Source organism: Purpureocillium takamizusanense, chromosome 2 (genome assembly GCF_022605165.1).
Source record: "Purpureocillium takamizusanense chromosome 2, complete sequence".
Lineage (NCBI taxonomy): Eukaryota > Fungi > Ascomycota > Sordariomycetes > Hypocreales > Ophiocordycipitaceae > Purpureocillium > Purpureocillium takamizusanense.
Genome location: NC_063069.1, coordinates 2,575,717 through 2,597,384, shown reverse-complemented (window position 1 = coordinate 2,597,384; position 21,668 = coordinate 2,575,717). Strand labels below are relative to the sequence as shown.

Sequence of the window (21,668 nt, the reverse complement as noted above, 5' to 3'; positions counted from 1 at the left end):
CATGTCTTGCAGCCCGTTCTGATCGTCAAATACAATTCTGGACAGTATTATAGCGCATCGCCCGGCTTGTGAAGGCCTTTGCCGATCCTCGTTCCACTCGGCAGCTTTGAGAGGAGCACTTTGCACCTGAAAATGACTAGAAAGACGTGCATGGCGCAGCTACTGCAAGCACCTTCCCGGCCAGGGCCAAGCCTGCAAGTACAGCGGCACGTCTCAGGCATTAAACCGTCCTTGGAAGCCTGAGCCTGCGCTCCATGGTCTTCGAACGGGGCAAGCCTCAAGCCTCTGATTGATAATTTGTTTCTCTTCCAATGACGTTTTGAGCATAGTCTGGCTGACCGCTACACAGGTTCCATCGGAGTGTAGACAGCCAGCTACATATCGGTAGTCTCAATGAGTTTGGGCATACCGTGTTCTAGCCATCGACGGCTGGACTCTGCCGGACTCCGAGTCTCGGACGACGGACGCTTCACCGCACATCTGTTTCTTCGACATATGCGAAGTACTGTACTTCCGTACCTACATATACATTGCTGCTTCGGTGTGACTGTGACGGACAGCTTTTCACGAACTGCCTGGTGGCAGGGGTCCGGCAGTGGCGGGGCCGGTGCTTGAAAACGTTCAATCTCATGCTCGGCTGTAGCATGCACCTACCCGAGGCGCTTCATCAAGCCCGGAAGGTGCCACGAGATGTGCATGTCTTCGTATGCGTTCGTGGTATCATCACCCAACGCATCGACAGCACGTCATTTCCGGGGACAAAGGACAAGTCTCTGCCGCTCATGCAGACGCCACAGACAAGTATGGCACATCACAAAGCCAAGGCTAACCCGCTTGAGCGGCAATTGCGCGCTTTTCGGCAGCCTCTAACGTTCGTCGCCGTTGTGCGATCGTACAGCCCCTTCGCCAGGGCCTGCGCGGGGCGACCTGTATCAAGTTGTGAGCTGAGCTGTCAGGGGTAGTTCTACCATTGATCGTTTGGGGATGAAGCTGACAATTTCACTCAGCTGGGGCTAGACATAGCATGCGAGGCAATTCATCGGACGAAAAGTGATAACTGACGACTAAAAGGGCGGGCCATGAAAACCATCACGGTGACTTGCTGTGGACAGCCTTTTGGAACGGCGCGGCAAGGCGGGCTGTACGACAACGTCGCGCTCGCTGAGGGAACGGTGGCGCATGCCGCGTCCCTTTCCGAGCGGGCTGCATGCATTAGCTTGTTAGTTGGTCCCGGGATCGGGAGCGGTCCGCTTCCGTGGGCGTCAACACCATCTCGCCGATCTTTGGCTGAGACACTACTAGTGCTGGACGCGAGGCTGGAACGCGGTTTAACGACGCAGTAAAAAGCCAACAGAAGTTTACATGACAGTAGCAAGAGAACAGCGGGATCGAGAGCCAGCGGTGAAGCCCAAGAGTTGTGCACTTTTCGATATTGTTGATTCCGTCATCCACGCCTGCTCTTGCGAGTAGACACTGACATACAAAGTACGTGCTGCTACATGGGTTCTAGGAACAGCCAAGGGCCTTGACACGCACGCTCCTCGACTCCCCTGTGGCGCGGCGCCGCAACGAAAAGGGAAATGGCATGTTTCGGTCAGGGTAAAGGCAAAAAGGCGGTCTGAGAGTGCCCGGCGAGGACCCGGCGAGGAATCTTGGCTTGAGACCTTGTCTGTGGTAGTACCAACGACGGTGAGAATCCCACAAGATACACCTTTGCACCACGGCTAATTGCGCACGCACCGCGTAGACGGTTCCACCGCGAAGAGCAGTTGTGAGGTGAAGACATTGTGTTTGGTAAGACATTGTGCGCCTTGTTGAGGGCAGCTGAGAAGGATCGTGCCATCTCATTTTGTGTACAGGTGTATCCAAGCTCAACAGTTCCAGCCTCCGATTTGCAGCCATAGGGATCATCGCCTTTTATATTCAGCGAAAGCTGGCGGCGCTCCCTGGAAACATGACAGAGGGACTTGAGGAACAAGGACCACTTCGGCGGGCGTTTACCATCCATTTTCCACATCGCCTTACGGCAGACAACAATGCTCGGTTCAAATGACGGTTAGACCCAAAGCCACCACGTCTTTCCTACGACCCCAACTGTTCTAATCCCGCTGACTTGTTGGCCCGGTCGAGCCAAGCGCAGCACTTGAAGACGTTCAGACCGTCACCCCGCAAGAGCTTGAGGGAATATGGAAGCGAAACAGCCCAGTTCCGCCTGCAGTCGCGCGCTGTGCCCACGCGATATTCGAACAGTGGGCTCGATCGCAGCCATCTGCGCCGGCGGTATGCGCCTGGGACGGCCGGCTGTCGTACGGCGAGCTTGACCGAAAGGCCGCAGCTCTGGCGAGTCATCTGATTGAGGTCGGTGTCGGACCAGGGACACTCGTGCCGCTATGCTTTGAGAAATCTCTATGGACGACAGTTGCGATCCTTGCAGTCCTCAAGGTGGGAGGGGCGTTCGTTCTGCTGGACCCATCTCTCCCTGAGAGTCGGCTCCAAGATATTGTCCGCCAGCTCGAAGCGACTCTGATTCTGACGTCTCTTCCCAATCGACCTCTGAGCTCACGATTGGTGCAAAACGTCGTCGTTGTCAATCTTGATTACTTCGACGGCGCCTTGGGCCATCAAGCAGAGCGGCGCCTGCCTTGCCCTTCGTCCTCGTCTCTCGCCTACATCTCGTTCACATCTGGCAGCACCGGGACGCCGAAGGGGGTAATGGTAACTCATGAGAACGTTGCCTCCGCTGTTTGTTACCAAATGAACCGTCTGCGGCTCACGACGGAATCAAGAATCTTCGACTTGGCATCGTATAGCTTCTCCGCTTCTATTTGCAATGTTTTTCATGCCCTCTTAGCAGGTGGTTGCCTTTGCGTACCGAGCGATCACGACAGGAAACACCGAATAGCGGAGAGCATAACGTCCTTTGGTGCCAACGTCATCGAAATCACCCCCTCCATCGCCCGCCTCCTGAGCCCTGAAGAAACACCTACTCTGCGCTTGATCCTGTTCTCCGGCGAAGCGACGGGAGCCCGGGACATGGAAATATGGCTGGGCAAAAAAGCGATCATCGCTCACACATACGGCAACACTGAGTGCCCGTTCAACACCAACATCAACTACAATCCGTCGAGCCTGGAGTATGCCACTCACATAGGAGATGCCGTTGGCGCGGTCTCTTGGATCGTGAACCCCCAGAACCACGAAGAACTTGTGGCCCCGGGATGCGTTGGAGAGCTGTTACTGGAAGGGCCCGTCGTTAGTCAGGGCTACTTGAATGGTGCGGACAAGACCAGAGCTGCCTTCATCGAGGATCCAGTGTGGTTACTCCAGGGAGCACCTGGCCGACCGGGACGACACGGCCGGCTCTATAAGTCAGGCGACTTGGTTCGGTACAACGAAGACGGCCATTTGGTCTTTGTCGGGCGCAAGGATACGCAAGTCAAGATCCGCGGGCAACGGGTCGAGCTTGGAGAAGTCGAGCACTGGCTTCACAAATACGTCAAGAGTACGGCTCGTACCGTCGCCGAGGTCGTTGTGCCGCAAGGCAAGAACGCCAAACCATTATTGGCGGCATTCATCCAAAACGAAAGCAATGGCCCCGGCAGAAATGGCCATGCTGTCGGTCAAAACAAGTCGGATAAGGACCACGTCGGCCTCGTCATATATCCCTTTGCCGCCGATATACAAGCGAAGATCTCAGCGCATCTGCCGAGTTACATGGTTCCTTCGATAATCTTCTCCATCGAGAAGCTCCCACAGACAATGACCGGGAAACTGGACCGGAAACGGCTGCGAGAAATTGGCTCGTCCCTCTCCGTTGAGATGCTTGCCGAAATGCTGTCGTCCAACCGGGGGCCAAAGCGACAGCCTTCTTCGGAGATCCTACGGTGCATCCAAAAGATTTGGTCCCAGGTTCTCGATATCCCAACAGCGAAAATTGGGTTGGACGATAATTTCTTCCATCTCGGAGGCGACTCGATCGCGGCAATGAAGGTAGTCGGCGAGGCACGCAAACTCGGCATCAACCTGACCGTGACGGACTGCTTCCGCTACCCAGTCCTACACGAGCACTCGAAACACAGTTTTCATTCGGTCCCCAGTTCCTCGGAGGACTTTGTGCCTTTTGCCCTTATTGGCGATGGGGTCGATATTCCTTCACTTCTCGAAGACCTGACCAAGGCGTGCAGCGCAACGCCAGCCAAAATCTCCGACGCATACCCCTGCACGCCCCTTCAACAAGGCCTGATGGCATTAACTCTGCAGCGCCCTGGAGAATACAGCATGCAGGGCGTCATGGAGTTGTCAAAGAATATTGACCTTGAGCGTTTCTGCGCGGCTTGGGAGCGGGCAGCCCGCACCATGCCCATTTTGCGCACCAGACTTGTCCAGCACAGACAACTCGGTCTCTTGCAAGTCGTCTGTGACGAGCCGGTCCGTTGGGTCAAGGCAACGGGCCTGGAAGAGTACCTGAGCGCGGACAGGGAAGATCCCATGGGACTGGGACGGCCCTTGGTACGCTACGGGCTTGTCAAAGAAACCTCGGAAGCCGTGGCGCCCAGGTGGTTTGTCTGGTCGATCCATCACACGCTTTACGACGGGTGGTCGATGCCTCTACTTATCGACGAGGTGAGCCGGGCGTATCGTGGCGACGCCATCGAGACTCCGCCTCCCTTTCAAACCTTCATCAAATACGTGAAAGAACAGGACAACGAAGACTCGCGGCGCTATTGGCAAGACACCCTATCGGGCTGTGAGGGCCTGACACCTTTTCCGAGTCTACCGCCGACTATCAAGCAGCCGATGGCAGATCAGACTGTGGAGTATCAACTGCCTCGGCCTCAGGTGCGCTCGACAGACAGGAACGTCACGACTTCGACTCTAGTCCGTGCTGCATGGGCCTTGCTCATCAGCCGGATGACCAACTGCCCCGACGTTGTGTTTGGAATTACCGTGTCTGGGCGGAGCGCGCCCGTGACCGGCGTGGAGACCATGGCAGCGCCGACATTTGCAACAGTCCCGCTACGTGTAAAGCCAGATGAGAACCAGACAATGTGGGACTATGTCGACGCGGTGCAGCAGCAGTCACTCGACATGACCCCGCATGAGCAAATAGGACTACAGGGGATTGCTGAGATGTCTCCCGACGGCCGGCAAGCCTGCAGTTTCCAGACGCTGTTGATTATTCACCCGCCTGAGACTGGCACTTCCCAGGAAGAATACGGGACGTGGCAGCCGATCCGACACCAGCAATGGTTCAACACGTACGCCTTTCTGATAGAGGTGTACCTTGGCGACGGGAGCCTTACAGTCAAAGCCACCTTTGACTCAAGAGTGATCCAACCATGGGCGGTACGCAAGCTCCTTGAACGCCTCGAGTTTGTGACAAGACAGCTGGAGGACGCCGAAGCCGTCGATAAATTGGCCGATATCCAAGTCATGACACCGCATGATCTGGAGCAAATATGGAACTGGAACAGCACACTACCAGCCCCGTGGGATGTTTGTGTTCACGACGTGTTCCGAGAACAAGCAATGAGAAGGCCTGACGCACCAGCCGTGCATTCCTGGGACGGCCAACTTACCTATCGTGAGCTAGACCAGCTTTCCTCACGCTTGGCTGGCCGTCTTGTGCAATATGGCGTTGGGCCAGATATGATCGTGCCGCTCTTGTTCGAGAAGTCCATGTGGGCTCCCGCCGCTATGCTTGGCGTGCTCAAGGCGGGCGGGGCGTTTGTCTCGATAGACACCTGTCTACCAGAGCAGCGTATCCAGGCTATTGTCCAGCAAGTGCGGTCGAAAGTGGTTGTGTCTTCGGCCGCCAACCTACGTCTAAGCTCGCGGTTGTCGGGAACGGTCATTGAGCTTGGGCAAGACTCGATGCGTCTCTTTGACTCTTCCGCCAGGCCCTTGCCCGTCGACGTCACTCCGTCGGCAACAATGTTTGCCGTCTTCACATCGGGCAGCACAGGTACGCCCAAGGGGGCTCTGCTGTCTCACAGAAACTTTTGTTCCAGTCTCAAGCACCAGCTACGGGCTCTCGGGTTCAACCAGGATTCTCGGGTGTTTGACTTTGCGTCCTACGCCTTTGACGTGGCCATCCACAATGCCTTTGCCGCGTTTGCGTCAGGCGGGTGCTTATGCATTCCCTCGGAGAAAGACCGCAAGGACAATATCAATCAGGTCATGGCAGACATGCGAGTCACTCTTGCCAACGTTACGACCTCGGTGGCTCGCCTCATCGTTCCAAGCTCGGTACCTCAGCTTCAGACCCTGATTTTCGGCGGAGAAGCCGTGTTCATTGACGACGTTGTACGCTGGTGGGACAAGGTCAGAGTTGTCAACGCGTACGGGCCCGCGGAATGCGGCCCGAGTACGATCAGTTGGGAACAGACGAGCCCCCAAGATATAACCCACATAGGGGCAGGGCTTGGGCTGCTGACGTGGGTTGTGGATCCAGACAACCATGATATCCTGTTACCACCCGGATGTGTTGGCGAACTTCTTCTCGAAGGTCCCCTCGTCGGGTGCGGCTATCTGAATGATCCAGCAAAGACGGCAGCCGTGTTCATCGAAGACCCGAAGTGGCTCCTTCGAGGCACAGCCACTCATCCAGGAAGGCATGGCCGACTCTACAAGACAGGAGACCTGGTCCGCTACAGCGAGCGAGGGATGCTGGCATACCTGGGTCGCAAGGACACGCAGGTCAAGATCCGGGGCCAGAGGGTTGAGCTAGGCGAAATCGAGCACTGCGTGCAGAAATGCATGCCTGATGCAACGCGAGTTGTTGCAGAGCTCATCACGCCACGGGGCGCGCAGTCTGGGCCGGTGCTCGCGGCTTTTCTTGAGATTGATGCTGCAGCCACAACTGCCGCCGAGCCGGAGCATCACACCGCCGCCGCGAGGATACTACCGACTCCGGCGGGAACGAGAACGAGAATAGCGGAAGCATTGCCTGCCTACATGGTGCCGTCGGCGTTCATCTCTATGAAACAGCTGCCGGTGACGCCGACTGGAAAGCTGAACCGGAAGCAGCTACGGGAAATCGGCATGGCGTTCACGATGCGGGAGCTCAGCGAGCCGCAGTCGGGCAGGCTGGAAGTGAAGAGGCCGCCCGTGACCAATGTAGAGCGGCAGATGCAGCAGATTTGGGCCAAGGTTCTTAAGATTGATCCCGTCACTATAGGGTTAGACGATAGCTTTGCTGTTCTAGGGGGGGATTCCATCGGCATGATGAGGATGGTGGTGGAGGCGCGGCAGGCCGGTCTCGAGCTGACAGTCGTGGATATCGTCCGGCATCCTAGGCTCTGCCAGTTGGCTGCGAGAACCGACGGTACCTCCCGGTGAGACATACATTGGCTATCGCCTGTTGTTGGGTTACGACCTATCACGTTTGAGAGGCTCCCGAAACTTGGACAACGAGTATCAAGCCTGGACAAACCCCCGTGTCCGGATCTGCGCCTCGGTAATCAGTAATGGTTTGCTGGACCGCTAAAAAATGCTTGTATCTAATTATGAAAAAGTACTTTTTGTCTCTAATGCCTGTCGAGCCTTGATAATCTCTCTCTCTCTCTCTTTTTCTTTTTTTTGGTGACAATGGGTACAGTTGTATGACGAGCCGCAAGAAACGACGGAAAGACTCCGAACGAGAAAAAACGTCAACGTCTGCAATACAACTGTACGATATCCGCATCCGGGTCGGATCGTCAGACCGCTCTTTCTCTTGACAGCTGAAGTTGCGTGAGCTCCTTGCCGATATAGATCGAAAACAGCTAATCCGTTCGCGCGTGGCGTGCGTACATACAGTACATGACGCGGGAGCGAGCCGGGGGGAGACAACGGGTGTTCTTTTCGCGAGCAAAACGCAACACGTAGTAGACAATAAATGCAACCTGCAATGCACGCTGCAAGCCTTTTCTGCGGCATTGAACAACAAGGACCGACCTCATATGGCTGAAGCTGAAGCAGGGCATGGCCCGCTGCATGCGGGCTTTTGTGCGTTTCCTCGCCAAGCTCGGGTGACAACTCAGACTCGAGACCACCGGTCCGGCCCGGACTTGAAAGGTTCTTATGTCGAACGTGAAACCGTCACAAACAAAGCTGACGAGTTATAGATTTCCCGCTCTCACCGCTGGGCGGGGCGGGTGTGTGGCCCCTGCATTGCCGTCCGCATTGCGGGTGGTGGTTCGACGCGTCACGCAACATCAAGTCTTCTCTATCTTGCGGAAGCCAGGGTAGCACCACGATCCAGCAGTATACCCCTCAGGGTGCATATGCCGGCGGCCGTCGTACATGATGAGTTATGCCGTCTGCTAGGGAAAGAACATAGACAGACGACGAGTATCTTTCCCAACCCGGTGTAATAAGCCGCCAGTGCACACACCCGCGGCACAACCCACATAGATTAGCGCCTGGGGTTCTTCGCGCAGGATACGAACGTCAAGGATATGCAATGGGGGGGGGGGGGCGTTCCCGTTCCCGCGCACGGCACGACACGACACGACCCGCGTCTCGCGCATGACGATCCCCCAGGGCGAGGAAGCGCTGCCGCTGCCAAGTGCTGCTTGCGGCTTAGTCTTCCCGCGATGGATGGCTTCAGCCGACGCGGGCGGAGAGGTGCTTGTCAACGTCGCAGACTTGCAGCCACCAAATGCAAAGAGCTCAACGCGGAGGGCGCTCTGACAGAAAGATTGAGAGAGAGAGAGAGAGAGAGAAAGAGAGAGAGAGAGGTCGCCCTCCGAACCCCAGCAACGGATAGACGGCTTGGGTGTCGATGACCCGGCTTGGGTGTCAATATGTGATGACGCATCATGGTATTGGATGGAACTTGACTTGAGACTTGGAGGCAAAATGCGTAGGTAGGGTACAGTAATAACTGCCCTCATACTCACGCCTCGTCTCTGGTGAGACCCGTGGCAGGTTCAACTCACCAGATTCCAGTTCTTGGAAATAGTACCATTGCTGAGTTTTGAACATTATCCTCTTTGACGGAGATTTCGCATCTCCTTCACGTATCAGTTCAAGTTTTACAAGGCCAATTGTCCGTCATGCATCTCCCTACGCTGGACCTGTCTTCCTTTCATCACGGCAGCGACGCCGAGCGAAAGAGACTCGCGGAAGACCTGGTCCAAAGCTTCAAGGACCACGGCTTCGTGAAGCTGGTCAACCACGGCGTCCCCGAGGATGTCGTCAGGCAGTACATGAAGGCTGTAAGCTAGGACGACTCTTTCCTTCAACTGGGGCGGCTATCCCATTCAATGTAGAGCTGACTTGACACCATCGGATGTAGGCAGTCGACTTCTTCGCGCTGCCGACTGACGTCAAGATGAGGATCGCCAACGCCAGGGGACCCGAGCCTCAGCGCGGGTTCAGCTGGGTCGGCGCCGAGCAGACGTCCAAGCTCAGAAAGGAGAATCTCCAGGGGCAAGAATCATGGGACGAGCTCACCGACGCGCGAGTATGAGAAGGAGGCCCATCTTCTCTTACAGGCAGAGTCAGTGATTGTAGGCTAAGATGATGTTTTTTTCTCTTCTTTATAGGAGCACTTTGACGCCGGACCGCCGGGCGACGCGCAGTATCCCAACAAGTGGCCGACGGAGAGCGAGCTGCCCGGCTTCCGCACGCTGATGGAGGCTTGCTACGGCCAGTTCCAGGGCATCTGCATCACCCTCATGGAGGCCATCGAGGTCGGCCTCGGCCTCCCGCCGGGCGTCATCGTCGAGCGGTGCCAGCCGGCGTCGAGCGAGCTGCGCCTCAACCACTACCCGCGCACCGACCTGAGGAAGCTCGCCGAGGGCAAGGTGAAGCGGACCTGGCCGCACACCGACTTTGGCATCATCACCCTCCTCTTCCAGGACGCCATCGGCGGGCTCGAGCTCGAGGACCGCAGGAACCCGGGGACGTTTGCGCCCGTGTGCCCGGGGAGCGCCGACGGGCCGACGGAGATGGTGGTCAACATCAGCGACACGTTCCAGCGCTGGACAAACGGCGACGTCATGGCCGGCGTCCACCAGGTGACGGTCCCGCCGGCGCTGAGGGGGCTCGAGGACGGGGAGTGCCCGGAGCGGTACTCGGGCATCTTCTTCTTCAAGGCGCACAGGAGCATGTCCGTGGGGCCGCTGCCGCACTTTGTCACAAAGGACAAGCCGGCCCTGTATGACGAGATTGACGCGTTGGAGTTTCAGCGCCGCATGACCAAGATACTATACTAGGGGTGTTTTCCCTTCTTTTTTTTTCTGGATCGAGAAAAGGTCGAGTAGAAATAGATTATATTCGTTTTGGTCCACGTAGTTAGTTCGCCTCTCCCCCAATACCGTCGGCCTGCTTTCTCTGCCCGCTTGGTCGGCTTGACAGCAGCAGCAGTACGCCATCCCCGTCATCAACGACCTGGAGCCAACTCGAAGAGACGCCGAAACCCCAAGGCTCGGCGGCTGGCCGTAGCTACTTCATAGATGTGCAGGCATAGAGCCAGGCGATGCATGCGACGGCGCGGATGAGTGATTTGCATCATCGCTTGAGAGACTAAAGACGTCAAGGCCATCGAGAATCTCGAGGCCGGTGATGAGTTGCGCCGTGAGGTTCTCCATCTGTGTGGTGCTAATGTCAGCACTGTCAAACCCCCCTTAAACACAGGGAAGTGAATGTTGTACCTTTTCTACGTCACACATGTCAAAGACATTGTAGTGGTCGGCGTCGACGTCGATGACGGCCTGGAGGAAGTCGGTGTAGTTCCCGTCCCAGCCGAGTGAAACGTCGTCTCGATGGACGTCGAGGCGAGCGGGCGTCGAGGGACACTGCTTCGTGACTGGTAGAGGCTGGGCGCACCGAATCATCACGCCGGGCGGTGGGATGATAGGGTTGGTCACTTCCAAAGTCGGAGGTTGACCGTTTTGTCTGTGAGATGTCGTCCAGGAGGTGCCTCCCAAAGGCCTATGCAGGATGCCCTCAGGCGGCGGCATCGCGAGGACTTGCCCGGCAACCTGAAGCTTCCCTTCCCCCCTGCCAACCACCGCCGCCGCGGGCCCGTCCCAGCGCGGCTTCTCCCAGCGTTCCATCATGTCGTCGACGTTTTCAAACGCCGTGCGCACCAGGTCCGGGATGCCCTCTATCTCAGGCTCCGAGGTGGAAACCGTGAGCTGCGGCCGTGGAGTAAAGTACGGAACGTCGATCATGAGAAAGCCGGCGACATGGAGGAGGTCCCCGCGTGGGTCCCGAGCCAGGATGTGAGCCATGGTCAAGGAGACGTAACCCGCAAAAGACCAGCCTGCGAGGGAGTCGGACGAGGTCAGTACAAACCAAGCGCCTCCCTCCATACGACACGGAGAGAAGGGAGCAAAGAAAAAGAATACAGCTCACCACCGAGAATGATGGCGCCCCTGATGCCCGCTTCGATGATGACATCTATGTAGCGGTGCGCCATCTCGTCCACTCCGCCGGCCCATGCCTTGCCGCTGGAGTACTCGGGGTTCTCGATGGCCCAGACGGCGCGGTTCAGCTTGCCGAGCATGAAGTAGCTAAAGGTCGTGCCGCCGCCGTCGTGGATCAGAACTAATGGCGGAGGCGGGCTCGCCTCCAGGCCAGGCGGCTGCGCCTGCACTTGGATCGGGTTCTTGTCGCCGCCGAACATGGCTGCGAGGGGGGTTTGCGCGCGAGCAAAGTCTCCTGACACGTGCTGGGTGCGTCAACTCTTTTTTTTTTCCCCTTTCCTTTCGACACCTAGAAACGGGGGTGTGCTCTCTGCTTTATCCCACGGTCACGGCGTAGACAGGGGCTGCGGTCGGTGTCTTGGTTGGGTGCCTTGGGCTGTCTAATATGTTAGTCCGTGTCTCAGAATTTCAGCAGACTAACTTACGTGACTACGACGTAAGCCTCTTTATGTTGTACTGCATCACACGGCATCCCGGCAGGGTGACGTTTTTTTCTGTAGTAGCTAGCTCTGTTGCTCGAAGCCGGGATGCAACCGCCGTGCGGCCCTCGGCAAGTAAGTGCCTTGCGATACGTAGCGTCCTCTTGCCCGAGGGCGCAGTGCGGCGAAGTTTTCATTTGGCGTGACGACGACGACATCTTTTGTTCCCAGTAAGAATATCTACTAGATGAAAATCCTGCGCCGCGCTGGGAGGTGAGTGACACACAAGCTATATGACGAGAATATGGCGGGCTATAGTGTAATGAGCGGTGTGACGGCTCATAAGACGAGCGAACCCGATGTTGAGAGATGGCAAGAACCTGAAGGGCATCGAGATCCTGAGTTCCAAGTGAAAATGGTGATAGCCCATCGCTCATGAGGATAAGAACAACGCCCCCTCTGGGTCCTTTCACACCATGGTACTTTCATCATTACCACTCACGTGCCTCCACGAAACTACATCTACCCGTTGTACAGGGCCTGGGCCATGTTCCTGAAGGCTCTGGTGCTCACTGACCACAAACGTCGTGGCTTGCTTGATGAGCAAGTTACACTTTTGGCAGCTCGCGGTCTGGACTTGCCCGTTTGCCCATGACACAACATGCTAGAGAGCTCGGTCGCTGCAGACAGTGTGGTGATAATGACCATGAATGGCCAAGTCCTTCAAACAAAGGAAGATTCTGGTGATACAGTAATCGAGCCACATCGGGGACGTTCTCTTCGAGGGAGAAACGAAACGAGCACCTCCCTCCCCTCCTCTCAACGCTTCTTTACCCGTTTTCACGCTCACGCCGTCTTCTTCCCCTCCTGCTTGCCCGCTCTCGTCCCCCGCCTCCGCCCGCCGATGCGCTCCTTGCCGTCCATCCACGGGCGCAGGCACTCGGGCACCGCCACCGTGGCCGTCTCCTCGTCCCAGCCGTTCTCGAGCAGCGCCGCCAGCACGCGCGGCACCGCCAGCGCCGTGCCGTTGGCCGTGAAGGGGAACGTCATGCGCCCGTCCAACCGCGTCCGCGTCGCCAGTCGCCGCGTTTGGTAGTCGCCGCACGAGCTCGCCGACGTCACCTCGCCCCAGCCATCGTCAAGGCCGTGTTGCCGCCGGCTCGGGAAGTAGGCCTCCATGTCCACCTTGCGGCTGGCCGACGCCCCCAGGTCTGTCGTCGGCATCGACAGCACCCGGCAGTAGAGCCCCAATGATGAGAGGATCTCCGTCTGGATGTCGAGCATCTCCTCGTACACATCCTGTGCCTCGGCTTCGTCCGGCGCTGTCCACGCGAACATCTCCACCTTTGTAAACTCATGCACCCGGTACAGGCCCTTGGTGTCGGCGCCGCGCGCCCCGGCCTCAGCGCGATAGCAGCGCGACACGGCCACGTGCCGCATGGGCAGGTCTTCAGCGTCCAGCGTCGTGTTGGCCCGCATGCCCGCAAGCGGGATCTCCGACGTACCCGCTAGGCACAGCTCCGGCACGCCCCTGTCGGCGTCAGCCTGCGATTGCGCGATGGCGTAGACCTGCTGCTCGCCGTTCTGGTCCCGCGGCTGGAACCCGCACGCCGCACCGATGTGGCTGTAGACGATGCTCGGCGGCGCAACCTGCGTCCACCCGTGCCGCGTCGCCACAGCCAGCGCGTACTGAATCAGCGCCTGCTCGAGTTGCGCCGCCTCGCCCACCAAGAAGTACCAGCCCCAGCCAGAGGACGCCGCGGCGCCCGCGAAGTCGAGTATCCCCAGCTCCGAGCCGACGTGCACGTGCGAGCGCCAGACGGCCTCATCGCTCGCGTCCTCGTCGAAACGCGGCTGCTCATTGATGTAGCTCAGCACCACCGGCTCGTGGCCCCGCGGCGTGTCGTCGCTCGTGAGGTTGGGCATCTCGAGCGCGAGCGCCTCCATCTCTCTCACGGCCGCCGCCTCGCCCTGCTCAATGCCCGACAGCTCGCCCTTGAGCCGCCGCGCCTCTTCCTGTACCTGCTCGCGCGTCATGGCTCGCAGCTCTGCCACGTCCTCGTCGCCGCTGCTTGTCGCCGGGTTTGCCAGGAACTTGCGCAGTAGATTTGAGCGCTCGCGCAGGGAGCGGCCTTGACGCTGGAGCTCTTGCCACCGCTCGTGCAGCTGCAGGATGCGCGCCGGGTTTTCGGCCTGGCGCGGGTAGTTGCGCTCCAGGCAGGTGAGCTCGTACAGCTCCGGATTCTGTCGTATGTGCTTGATGTCGATGATGGGCTTGGGGGCCATGGACGGGCGCTTGCCGTTGTCTGCGAAGCTGCGCGCGAAGGCGGCGGCGGCGGCGGCCCGCACCCGGGGCCTCGGTGCCCGGCAGCGAAGGCACGTAAATGCCCTATTCATGGTGGTGGATGAGCTCCGTGTGAGCCGCTCATGGCGTGTTTGGACTTTGGAGGTTGAGATGTGGAGTGAGCTGGAGCCCCCAACGTCTGGCCCAATTGACATTTTGCGCGCTGGGCGGCGCGGATCATGCAATTACCCGAAGTCGCCCGATCAAGGAAGCCATCGTCACCGACATCTCGCACGTTAATCCGCAGGCATGGCTGCGTACTGTTTCAGTCAAATATTTTGGAGGGTATCAGCGCGCTCGCAGCATTCAACAGTCGCTACCAAGTAATGAAGTATGCGCGCGCGTTTGTATAGACTTCGCATTGGTGGAGGGCACTGCTGTGCTACCAGCCCGTCTCTACTTGGGTATTACTTGGCCCGCGTGCTCCTCATCGCGATACTAAACTCCACGGCCAGCGCTGTCGGCGCAACTCAATCAATATGCGCCCCAAACGCCCAGCGTCCAGTTCGTGTGATGGCCTCCGCTGCCCCGGATCAGCCCGCCGGCGCCCATGCTCTGCCTCTGCTGCGCCTTGGCGTCAACCTCGTTCGGCCGGCTCGCGCCAGCGGCTCCCTGCTGCAGCCACAGCTCACGGTCTATCGTGGCCATGGCCGGAATCTTGAGCTGACACATGAGGCTTGCGCCTGCCCACGGCCCAAGCGTGTGAAGGGCTCTAAGCTGGCCCTGCAGCTGCCGAGGGACTGGCCGGTTCCGCGCAATCTTTGCCTCAATATCGCCAGAAGGCTCGGCCGAGGTCGCCTCGGACCGGCTGTCGAGGTCCTCGCTGTTGCATTCGGATGTCGCCACCGACGAGATACTGGACCTCTGCACGCTCGCTCGTCTAATATTTTGGTTGTGGCGCAGCTGTTCGATGCCTTTCCCTGAAACCGGCGTCCATCCGCGCCTGTCCGCGATGCTGGTGACCTCGTCCATGACTCTCTGCTTGACGCCCAAGATGCTTGAGCAGCCTCCAGTGAACATGATTCGCGCCATACACACAGCTCGGACATCCATGGGCAGCTGTACGAGGTGAAGGTGCACAAGCAAATGCAGCGGCAGCTCGTGATCGTCAAAAGTCGAGGGAGACGCAGACGCTTCGAAGAATGTGTCATCGCAGACATCGGCTAGCTTGTCAAACGGGACCTGCAGCGTGATCGGCGGGGTTGTAGACCGCAGCGGGATCTTGGCCACACCCGTGCCTTGACTCGGCTCCGCCTCGGACTCGTCCTGCTCCTCCACAGTATCCAGCTGCGTCGACTGACGCTGCGGCGATTTGAAGCCCGAAGCCCGACACCAGAGGAGGCGACAGAGAATGTCCTCGCATTCCTCAAAACTCAGGAGACGCGGTGCCCCTTCGTCGTAGTCTTCCCCTTTGAGCAACCGGTGGAGCAGCTTGTACAGCTTGTCGAGGAGGAACCTGCCTCCTCTAACGGTCCGCGTAGTCCTCACCTCCCGGTACTCGTACACACTGGTAACGACCGTCTCTGCCCATCCCATGTCCACGACCAGCGCAGAACGGAGACCGGCGGCCACGGCAGACATCGTCGGTGATGACATGAGAGAGATGATGGGGGCCTGGAAGTTGTTGAACAAGGTGTCCAGGACAACTGAGAGCAGTGGTAGCGGCACTTCAGGGTCCAAGACGAGGCCCATTCGTCTAGGACGCGAGTCGATGAGCAGATATCTGGATGAGTGTGAGTTTGGAGCTTGTGGGGCGTGGCCTCTTTCACGGACCTTGTGAATGCGTCCCTAAGCAGACGGTCTAACTTGTCGTGAAACAGACCCAGGTCCAGATTTCTCAGGTCGTAACGCCATATCTCATAGTCGTCGCTCCACGATTCTGTGGATGGTGCTGCGGGCTGCTGCCACGTCCTGAAATCGCCGGCGCGACGTCCCTGCTCGGGCCCACACGACAAGGTGGCCTTTGGCAGCGAATCGCCCGCAAAGCCTATGCGAGCGAAGCGTGAGCCGATTTCAATCAGGACAAAGTCATCATCAGCTCGGATGGTGGACGGCGAGCTGTACGTCGAGGAGAGGACCCGGGGGGGCGTGTGAGGCGTCGATGGCGATTGCGCCGGCGGCGGCCCCGAACGAATGCCGGCCACGCTCCTGTGGGCCAATGCCTGGCCCGCACCAGAAGCCATAGCCGCCGCGCCTATGGTATGGACGTGAGGGAGTGAGTTGATGGCGAGATTGGCTGTATATGAAGAGTTGGTGGTGGTGCTGGCGGGACGTGTATGGACGTGTTAATTACCTAGGCACGTACAGTGTATTCGCACAGTTTACGGGGTACTAACCTTACATAGGGGCGCAGATGCGCTAGGTAGCGCATCGGCGGGGCTCTCCACTGTGAAAGCCACCGACCGTCGCACTGGGCTGGCATGGACCCTCCAGCTGTCTTTCTGGTGGTCGCTCTAGCGACAAGTGCCTGCCGCAACGTCAACGTCAACACTGATTGATGGTTCAACTTCACGCAGCGCACCGCACCCCGGCGCTGCGCCCGCGTCCATGGGTATCAAGGGGTAGGCCTTTCAATCCCCAACAATTCATGATAGTCGTCGCTGACTTTTCAGGATTTACGGCCAGCTGGGCCCGGGGAAACGGGTTTCGCTCGCCCAGCTGGCTGCCGACAGCATCCAGCACCAAAACAGACCGTTTCGAATCGCCATCGACATCGCAATATGGCAGTTCCAGACACAGGCCGCCCGAGGTATGCGCTCGCGAAGCACCTAGTCTTTGGCCCAACGGCTAACGGTACCCAGGTGGCACAAACCCGGCCATTCGAACCCTCTTTTACCGCCTCGTCCGCCTGATGGGGACACCCGTGCAGCCCGTCTTCGTCTTCGATGGCCCAAACAAGCCCGTTTTCAAGCGAAACAAGCGATCCGGACGAGGTGATGGTGTCGCGACCGCGCAGGCAAAGCAACTGATCCGGCTCTTTGGCTTCGCAGTCCACGACGCCCCGGGAGAGGCCGAGGCCGAGTGCGCCCTGCTACAACAGCATGGCATAGTGGACGCCGTCTTGAGCGAAGATGTGGACACAATCATGTTTGGTTGTACAAAGACTCTCCGAAACTGGTCTGCCGAAGGCAAGACCTCGAAAACCCCAACCCACGTATCCCTCTACGACGTGAGCGACCCCAAGATTGCGGAACTTGGCCTCGACCGACAAGGCATGGTCCTCATCGCCCTGATGAGCGGCGGTGACTACCTGCCAGATGGTATCCCGGGCTGTGGCGTGAAGGTGGCTTACGAGGCTGCCAAAGCGGGCTTCGGCAGGTCCATCTGCACACTCAAAGCTTCCGACACCAACGGCATCCGGGACTGGCGAGAGTCGTTGACGCACGAGCTCAGGACAAACGAGCAAGGCCATTTCAGGACAAAACACCGAGCTTTGGTCATTCCCGAAGACTTTCCCAATATTGAGGTTCTCCGATATTACACCCATCCGGTCGTGTCGCCGCGGTCCACGTTGGATGCCGTGCGCCAGAAAGTCGAGAGGAAACAAACGATACACCTCGAGGCTCTGCGCGAGTTTACGCGCGAGACGTTTGACTGGGACTACAAAATCGGCGCGATCAAGTTCATTCGGGTCCTGGGGCAGGCTCTTCTCGTTCAAAAGTTGTCTCAAGGCGAGGCGAACCATGACGGCTGGGTGAAGCGGATATCCGGGCGGCGTCAACACTTTTCGACCGACGCCACACCAGAGCTGCGACTCGCGTACGTTCCCGAAGAGGTTGTGCCGATCGATTTGTCAAAGGAGGTTGACGAGGTTGTTGCTTCCGGACGAGACGGCCTGGCTCTTAATAGCGACGACGACTTTGGTGCGGACGCTGAATCTGCCGGTGTCGCTGACGGTGCCAGAGCGCCAAAGGTCTTCGATGTCAGCAAACCAGACTTGACATGGGTTCTGGAGAGCGTGGCAAGGAGGTTTATCCCCGACACGGTTCGGTCTTGGGAGGAGGCCACTGCTGCCAAAATCCCCCGGAAGTCGCCAGCAAAGAAAACTACAGCCGCTCCCAAGCCAAAGAAAGGCTCCGGCATGCCTCGAGGTGCGCTCGATGGTTTTGTACGCGTAACCAAATCTAAAGCGGGACACGACGAGACCGGCCGAGCGGCCGAACTTGAACCTGGGGCGAAGGCTACACAGAAATCAAGGCTCAAGGTCCCGCCTCTCCTTCGATCGCCGTCCCCGAGCAAGAGTAAGCAGCCATCGAGGAGCCCCAAAGACCCTGGCTCACCCAAGACGCCTAGGGCACCTACCGCATCTACAACTGGGCCGGAGACGATTCTCATCTCTTCGAGCCCTGCCGCGCCGCCACCCTCACTGCCCCCCTCCCCATCCCCTCGGCCACGGTCTCGCGGGGTACCGAATTCCAGTCATACCAGGGATGGTAGCCCGATGCGCTCGACTCGTGTCCCGCGTAGTGGTTCTCAGAGGGTAGACCATAGTCGGAGTCCTAAGAAGGGTAGGGAACCACTCAGAAGGGTAGCCTCATCCAAGAGACTCGAGGATTCGAGATACACACAGCTTTCCATGGATATGTTTGCGACCAAAAGCTCGCAACCGTCATCAAGTCAGGCGATCAGCAGCCCAGCCCTAGCGCTCCCGCGGCCCGCCACGCCTGAGAACAGGCCTGGAGGTCCACCTGAACTCGAAGAGTTTGCCGATTCTTCTGAGCTGGACCTGGCACCGCTCTCGGCGCTGATAAACCGGCAACCACCATCAGCCTCTCCAAGCAAGCGACGATCAGAGGGCGAGACGCCCACCCCCGCTGAAGAGCAAAGCCCGCCGCCAAGCCCGTCAAGGAAGAAGAAACTCCTTGAGCGCGGCGCCGCGCTTTATCGACGCAATGAAGACGAGTGGGATGATGATCAGGTCGAGCGGGCCGCGCCCAGGGATCGTGGAGGGCCAAAGTTGCCGGAATCGCGTGGCGCCAAGGCCAGCGCGGTGAGGTGGAGCGACGTATCCATCGTGGACTTGACTGGCGACGATTGATTTGATATTCTACAGCGAGCATATGTGTCTTTATAAGTGCGTGGGGAGTTTGTAGCTGCATTTCGTGGGAAGGCTGGCTGGCGGAGGGTGGCGGTCTGTCAACAGTAGACGGTTTATGAACTTGTCCGTGCCATATACACACATGGCTGCTTAGACGACTGGCAATAGCCCCTCGAGCACAATATCATACGAACAATCACGAGAGGAGGTTCCTACAATGGTATTCGAGGAGGCACACAAGTGTGCAAAATGTATGATATCCAGTGTTTCCCAAGCGACGGCTCGATGCCGGCTTCAATATTCCAACGCCCTGTAGACTTATTAACAGTCCACTTATGCAAATGTTACATGGCCAGCACTTCTGCCCGTGTGAAGCGCCTAGCCCAGCCCTTCTCCCCCCTCCCCTTTTCATCGTTCGATGCAGCGGTCCCAAGCTCTTCCCCTATACGCCCGCCATCCCCCCTTCCTTCTGCCAGTTCCTCACGCATCGTCCATGGCCAGGTCTGGGTCGACCTCGGTGCCGAGGTCCCTATCCTCGAGGAAGCGGCGGCCCAGCAGCTCGTCCGGGAGGTAGGCCTGGCGGACGCGGCCGTCGCGGTAGTTGGGCGGGTACTTGTACTCGGCGCCGTAGCCCATGTCGCGCATGAGGCGGGTCGGGGCGTTGCGCAGGTGCAGGGGCACGGGCAGGCCGGCGACGCCGGGCTCGCGGAGGGCGGCGTAGGCGTTGTTGAGGGCGCGGTAGGCGCGGGTGCTCTTGGGGGCGAGGCACAGGGCGACGGCGCAGTGGGCGAGGGGGATGCGGGCCTCGGGCATGCCAATCTGCTGGGCGGCGGTGTAGGCGGCGGTGGCGAGGGGCAGGAGGGTGTTGTCGGCGAGGCCGACGTCCTCGGAGGCGATGACGACCATGCGGCGGGCGACGAAGAGGGGGTCCTCGCCCGACTGGAGCATGCGGGCGAGGTAGTAGAGGGCGGCGTCGGCGTCGCCCCCGCGCACCGACTTGTGGAAGGCCGAGATGGAGTCGTAGTGCTGGTCGCCGCCGCGGTCGTAGACGAGCGTCTTGGTGAGCGACGACTTGATGTCCTCCTTGGTGACGCCCTCGCGCGCCGTCAGCGACAGCGCCAGCTCGAGGAGGTTGAGGGCCGTGCGGGCGTCGCCGTCGCTGAAGCGCGCCAGGTAGGCCATCATGTCGTCGTCGATGAGCGGCGTGGGCGGGTACACCGACTCCTCGGCGGCGCGGGCGCGGCGCAGGATGGCGACGACGTCGTCGGCGGAAAGGGGCTTGAGGGTAAAGGTGCGGCAGCGCGAGAGCAGCGCGTTGGCGACCTTGAAGGACGGGTTCTCCGTGGTGGCGCCGATGAGCGTCACGGTGCCAGCCTCGACGGGCTTGAGGAACACGTCCTGCTGCGCCTTGTTGAAGCGGTGGATCTCGTCGCAGAAGATGATGGTCTTGCGCCCCGTCAGCGCCATGTCGCCCGCCGCCTCCTGGAAGAGCCGCTTGCACTCGGAAACGCCCGTGCTCGTGGCGTTGAGCTCCACGAACCGGCTGCCCACCACCTGCGCGATGCACCGCGCAATCGTCGTCTTGCCCGTGCCCGACCCGCCCCAGAGGATCATGGACGGCACGCGGTTCGTCTCGATGAGCGACCGCAGCACGCCGTTGGGGCCCACGAGCTCCTGCCCGCACACCTCGTCGAGCGTCTGCGGGCGCATCCTCTCGGCGAGCGGCGCCGCGCGCTGCGTCTTGGTCCGCTTGACGACCCTACCGTCGTCGGACTCGGTCTGGGGCGGCACGTCATGGTTCCCGCTCGTTCCATTCGTTCCGTTCGTCCCATTTGTACCGTTCGTCGCGGTCGGCTGCTCGACGTCCATCGCGTTGGCCGGGTCGGGCGCCACACCAGCCCCGGGTCCCTCATCGAAGCTCCTCTTCTTGCCCGCCGCGCCGACCCCGTTGACGACCAGCGGCGTCGTCAGCACCTTGTCGTTTGTGAGCACGCGCTTGGGCGCGGGCGTCGAGAAGAAGCTGGCGGCGCTCCGCTTCTGCGACGAAGACGACGGCGTCGCGTGTGGCGGCGGCGCGCCATTGCTCTGCGACTGCGGCGGCGTGGGCTGCTTGTCGACGATGAAGCTCACGCAGCCCGAGTCGATGTGGCTGTTGATCTCGGACGACTTGACGGGCTTGTTGCAGATGGGGCAGTCGACCGCCATTGTCCAGCAGCAATGGGACGTAGGAGCCGATAGACGACTGGCTCTCCAACAGCGGCGGCAGTGGAAGGAGGTGGTGCGCCCAAGAGGCGGCGGCAAACGTTCAAATGCGTGGCGTTTGATGTGTGAAATAATTACGGGACGCTGGTTGGAGCGGCACGCGTCAGAGCTTAAGTGCCGTGACGCGCTGTCCTGTGACTTGGCTGTGGGGGTGGGGCCGCATCGGCTCGAGCCGGGCGGCGGCG

The 21,668-nt window shown here is 59.3% G+C and overlaps 7 protein-coding genes across 8 annotated transcripts; 3 read left to right on the top strand and 4 right to left on the bottom strand.

Moving 5' to 3' along the window:
• The first annotated feature begins 1,302 nt into the window (after nt 1-1,302).
• JDV02_002597 (NRPS) lies at nt 1,303-7,531 on the top strand. The gene is made up of 4 exons (XM_047983639.1): nt 1,303-1,401; nt 1,487-1,689; nt 1,748-2,055; nt 2,150-7,531. The coding sequence occupies exons 3-4, from the start codon at nt 2,037-2,039 to the stop codon at nt 7,339-7,341; spliced, it is 5,211 nt and encodes a 1,736-aa protein (XP_047839611.1). The 5' UTR covers nt 1,303-1,401; nt 1,487-1,689; nt 1,748-2,036; the 3' UTR covers nt 7,342-7,531.
• A 573-nt stretch (nt 7,532-8,104) lies between these two features.
• JDV02_002596 (uncharacterized protein) lies at nt 8,105-10,276 on the top strand. The gene is made up of 3 exons (XM_047983638.1): nt 8,105-9,203; nt 9,284-9,451; nt 9,534-10,276. Exons 1-3 carry the CDS (start codon nt 9,042-9,044, stop codon nt 10,203-10,205), a joined length of 1,002 nt encoding a protein of 333 aa, XP_047839610.1. The 5' UTR covers nt 8,105-9,041; the 3' UTR covers nt 10,206-10,276.
• On the bottom strand, nt 10,180-11,710 carry JDV02_002595 (putative secondary metabolism biosynthetic enzyme). The gene is made up of 3 exons (XM_047983637.1): nt 11,350-11,710; nt 10,644-11,257; nt 10,180-10,580 (listed from the first exon to the last, which is right to left on the bottom strand). Exons 1-3 carry the CDS (start codon nt 11,618-11,620, stop codon nt 10,440-10,442), a joined length of 1,026 nt encoding a protein of 341 aa, XP_047839609.1. The 5' UTR covers nt 11,621-11,710; the 3' UTR covers nt 10,180-10,439.
• A 472-nt stretch (nt 11,711-12,182) lies between these two features.
• On the bottom strand, nt 12,183-14,236 carry DIA4 (Serine--tRNA ligase; the record flags this gene model as incomplete). The annotated part of the gene is made up of 1 exon (XM_047983636.1): nt 12,183-14,236. The coding sequence occupies one exon, from the start codon at nt 14,234-14,236 to the stop codon at nt 12,686-12,688; it is 1,551 nt and encodes a 516-aa protein (XP_047839608.1). The 3' UTR covers nt 12,183-12,685.
• A 287-nt stretch (nt 14,237-14,523) lies between these two features.
• On the bottom strand, nt 14,524-16,431 carry JDV02_002593 (uncharacterized protein). The gene is made up of 2 exons (XM_047983635.1): nt 15,957-16,431; nt 14,524-15,906 (listed from the first exon to the last, which is right to left on the bottom strand). The coding sequence occupies exons 1-2, from the start codon at nt 16,364-16,366 to the stop codon at nt 14,658-14,660; spliced, it is 1,659 nt and encodes a 552-aa protein (XP_047839607.1). The 5' UTR covers nt 16,367-16,431; the 3' UTR covers nt 14,524-14,657.
• A 237-nt stretch (nt 16,432-16,668) lies between these two features.
• JDV02_002592 (uncharacterized protein) lies at nt 16,669-19,532 on the top strand. Of its 2 annotated transcripts, XM_047983634.1 has the most exons (4): nt 16,669-16,744; nt 16,796-16,932; nt 16,985-18,424; nt 18,477-19,532. In XM_047983634.1, the coding sequence occupies exons 1-4, from the start codon at nt 16,731-16,733 to the stop codon at nt 18,665-18,667; spliced, it is 1,782 nt and encodes a 593-aa protein (XP_047839606.1). In that variant the 5' UTR covers nt 16,669-16,730; the 3' UTR covers nt 18,668-19,532. The 2 variants fall into 2 exon arrangements, with proteins under 2 accessions (XP_047839606.1, XP_047839605.1); XM_047983633.1 differs by having other exon boundaries at nt 16,985-19,532.
• An 88-nt stretch (nt 19,533-19,620) lies between these two features.
• MGS1 (DNA-dependent ATPase mgs1) lies at nt 19,621-21,545 on the bottom strand. Its single transcript, XM_047983632.1, has one exon. It carries the CDS (start codon nt 21,424-21,426, stop codon nt 19,702-19,704), a length of 1,725 nt encoding a protein of 574 aa, XP_047839604.1. The 5' UTR covers nt 21,427-21,545; the 3' UTR covers nt 19,621-19,701.
• Nucleotides 21,546-21,668: the final 123 nt, after the last annotated feature.

Bases quoted from the DNA above. Each gene is read 5' to 3' on its own strand.
- MGS1 (XM_047983632.1), bottom strand. From the start codon at position 21,426: ATGGCGGTCGACTGCCCCATCTGCAACAAGCCCGTCAAGTCGTCCGAG.
- JDV02_002596 (XM_047983638.1), top strand. From the start codon at position 9,042: ATGCATCTCCCTACGCTGGACCTGTCTTCCTTTCATCACGGCAGCGAC. The intron at 9,204-9,283 runs GTAAGCTAGGAC...CATCGGATGTAG, and splicing joins TCAGGCAGTACATGAAGGCT to GCAGTCGACTTCTTCGCGCT. The intron at 9,452-9,533 runs GTATGAGAAGGA...TCTTCTTTATAG, and splicing joins ACGAGCTCACCGACGCGCGA to GAGCACTTTGACGCCGGACC.
- JDV02_002593 (XM_047983635.1), bottom strand. From the start codon at position 16,366: ATGGCTTCTGGTGCGGGCCAGGCATTGGCCCACAGGAGCGTGGCCGGC. The intron at 15,907-15,956 runs GTCCGTGAAAGA...ACACTCATCCAG, and splicing joins CTTAGGGACGCATTCACAAG to ATATCTGCTCATCGACTCGC.
- JDV02_002595 (XM_047983637.1), bottom strand. From the start codon at position 11,620: ATGTTCGGCGGCGACAAGAACCCGATCCAAGTGCAGGCGCAGCCGCCT. The intron at 11,258-11,349 runs GTGAGCTGTATT...ACTCCCTCGCAG, and splicing joins GGGCGCCATCATTCTCGGTG to GCTGGTCTTTTGCGGGTTAC. The intron at 10,581-10,643 runs GTACAACATTCA...AGCACCACACAG, and splicing joins ACATGTGTGACGTAGAAAAG to ATGGAGAACCTCACGGCGCA.
- JDV02_002592 (XM_047983633.1), top strand. The intron at 16,933-16,984 runs GTATGCGCTCGC...AACGGTACCCAG, and splicing joins CCAGACACAGGCCGCCCGAG to GTGGCACAAACCCGGCCATT.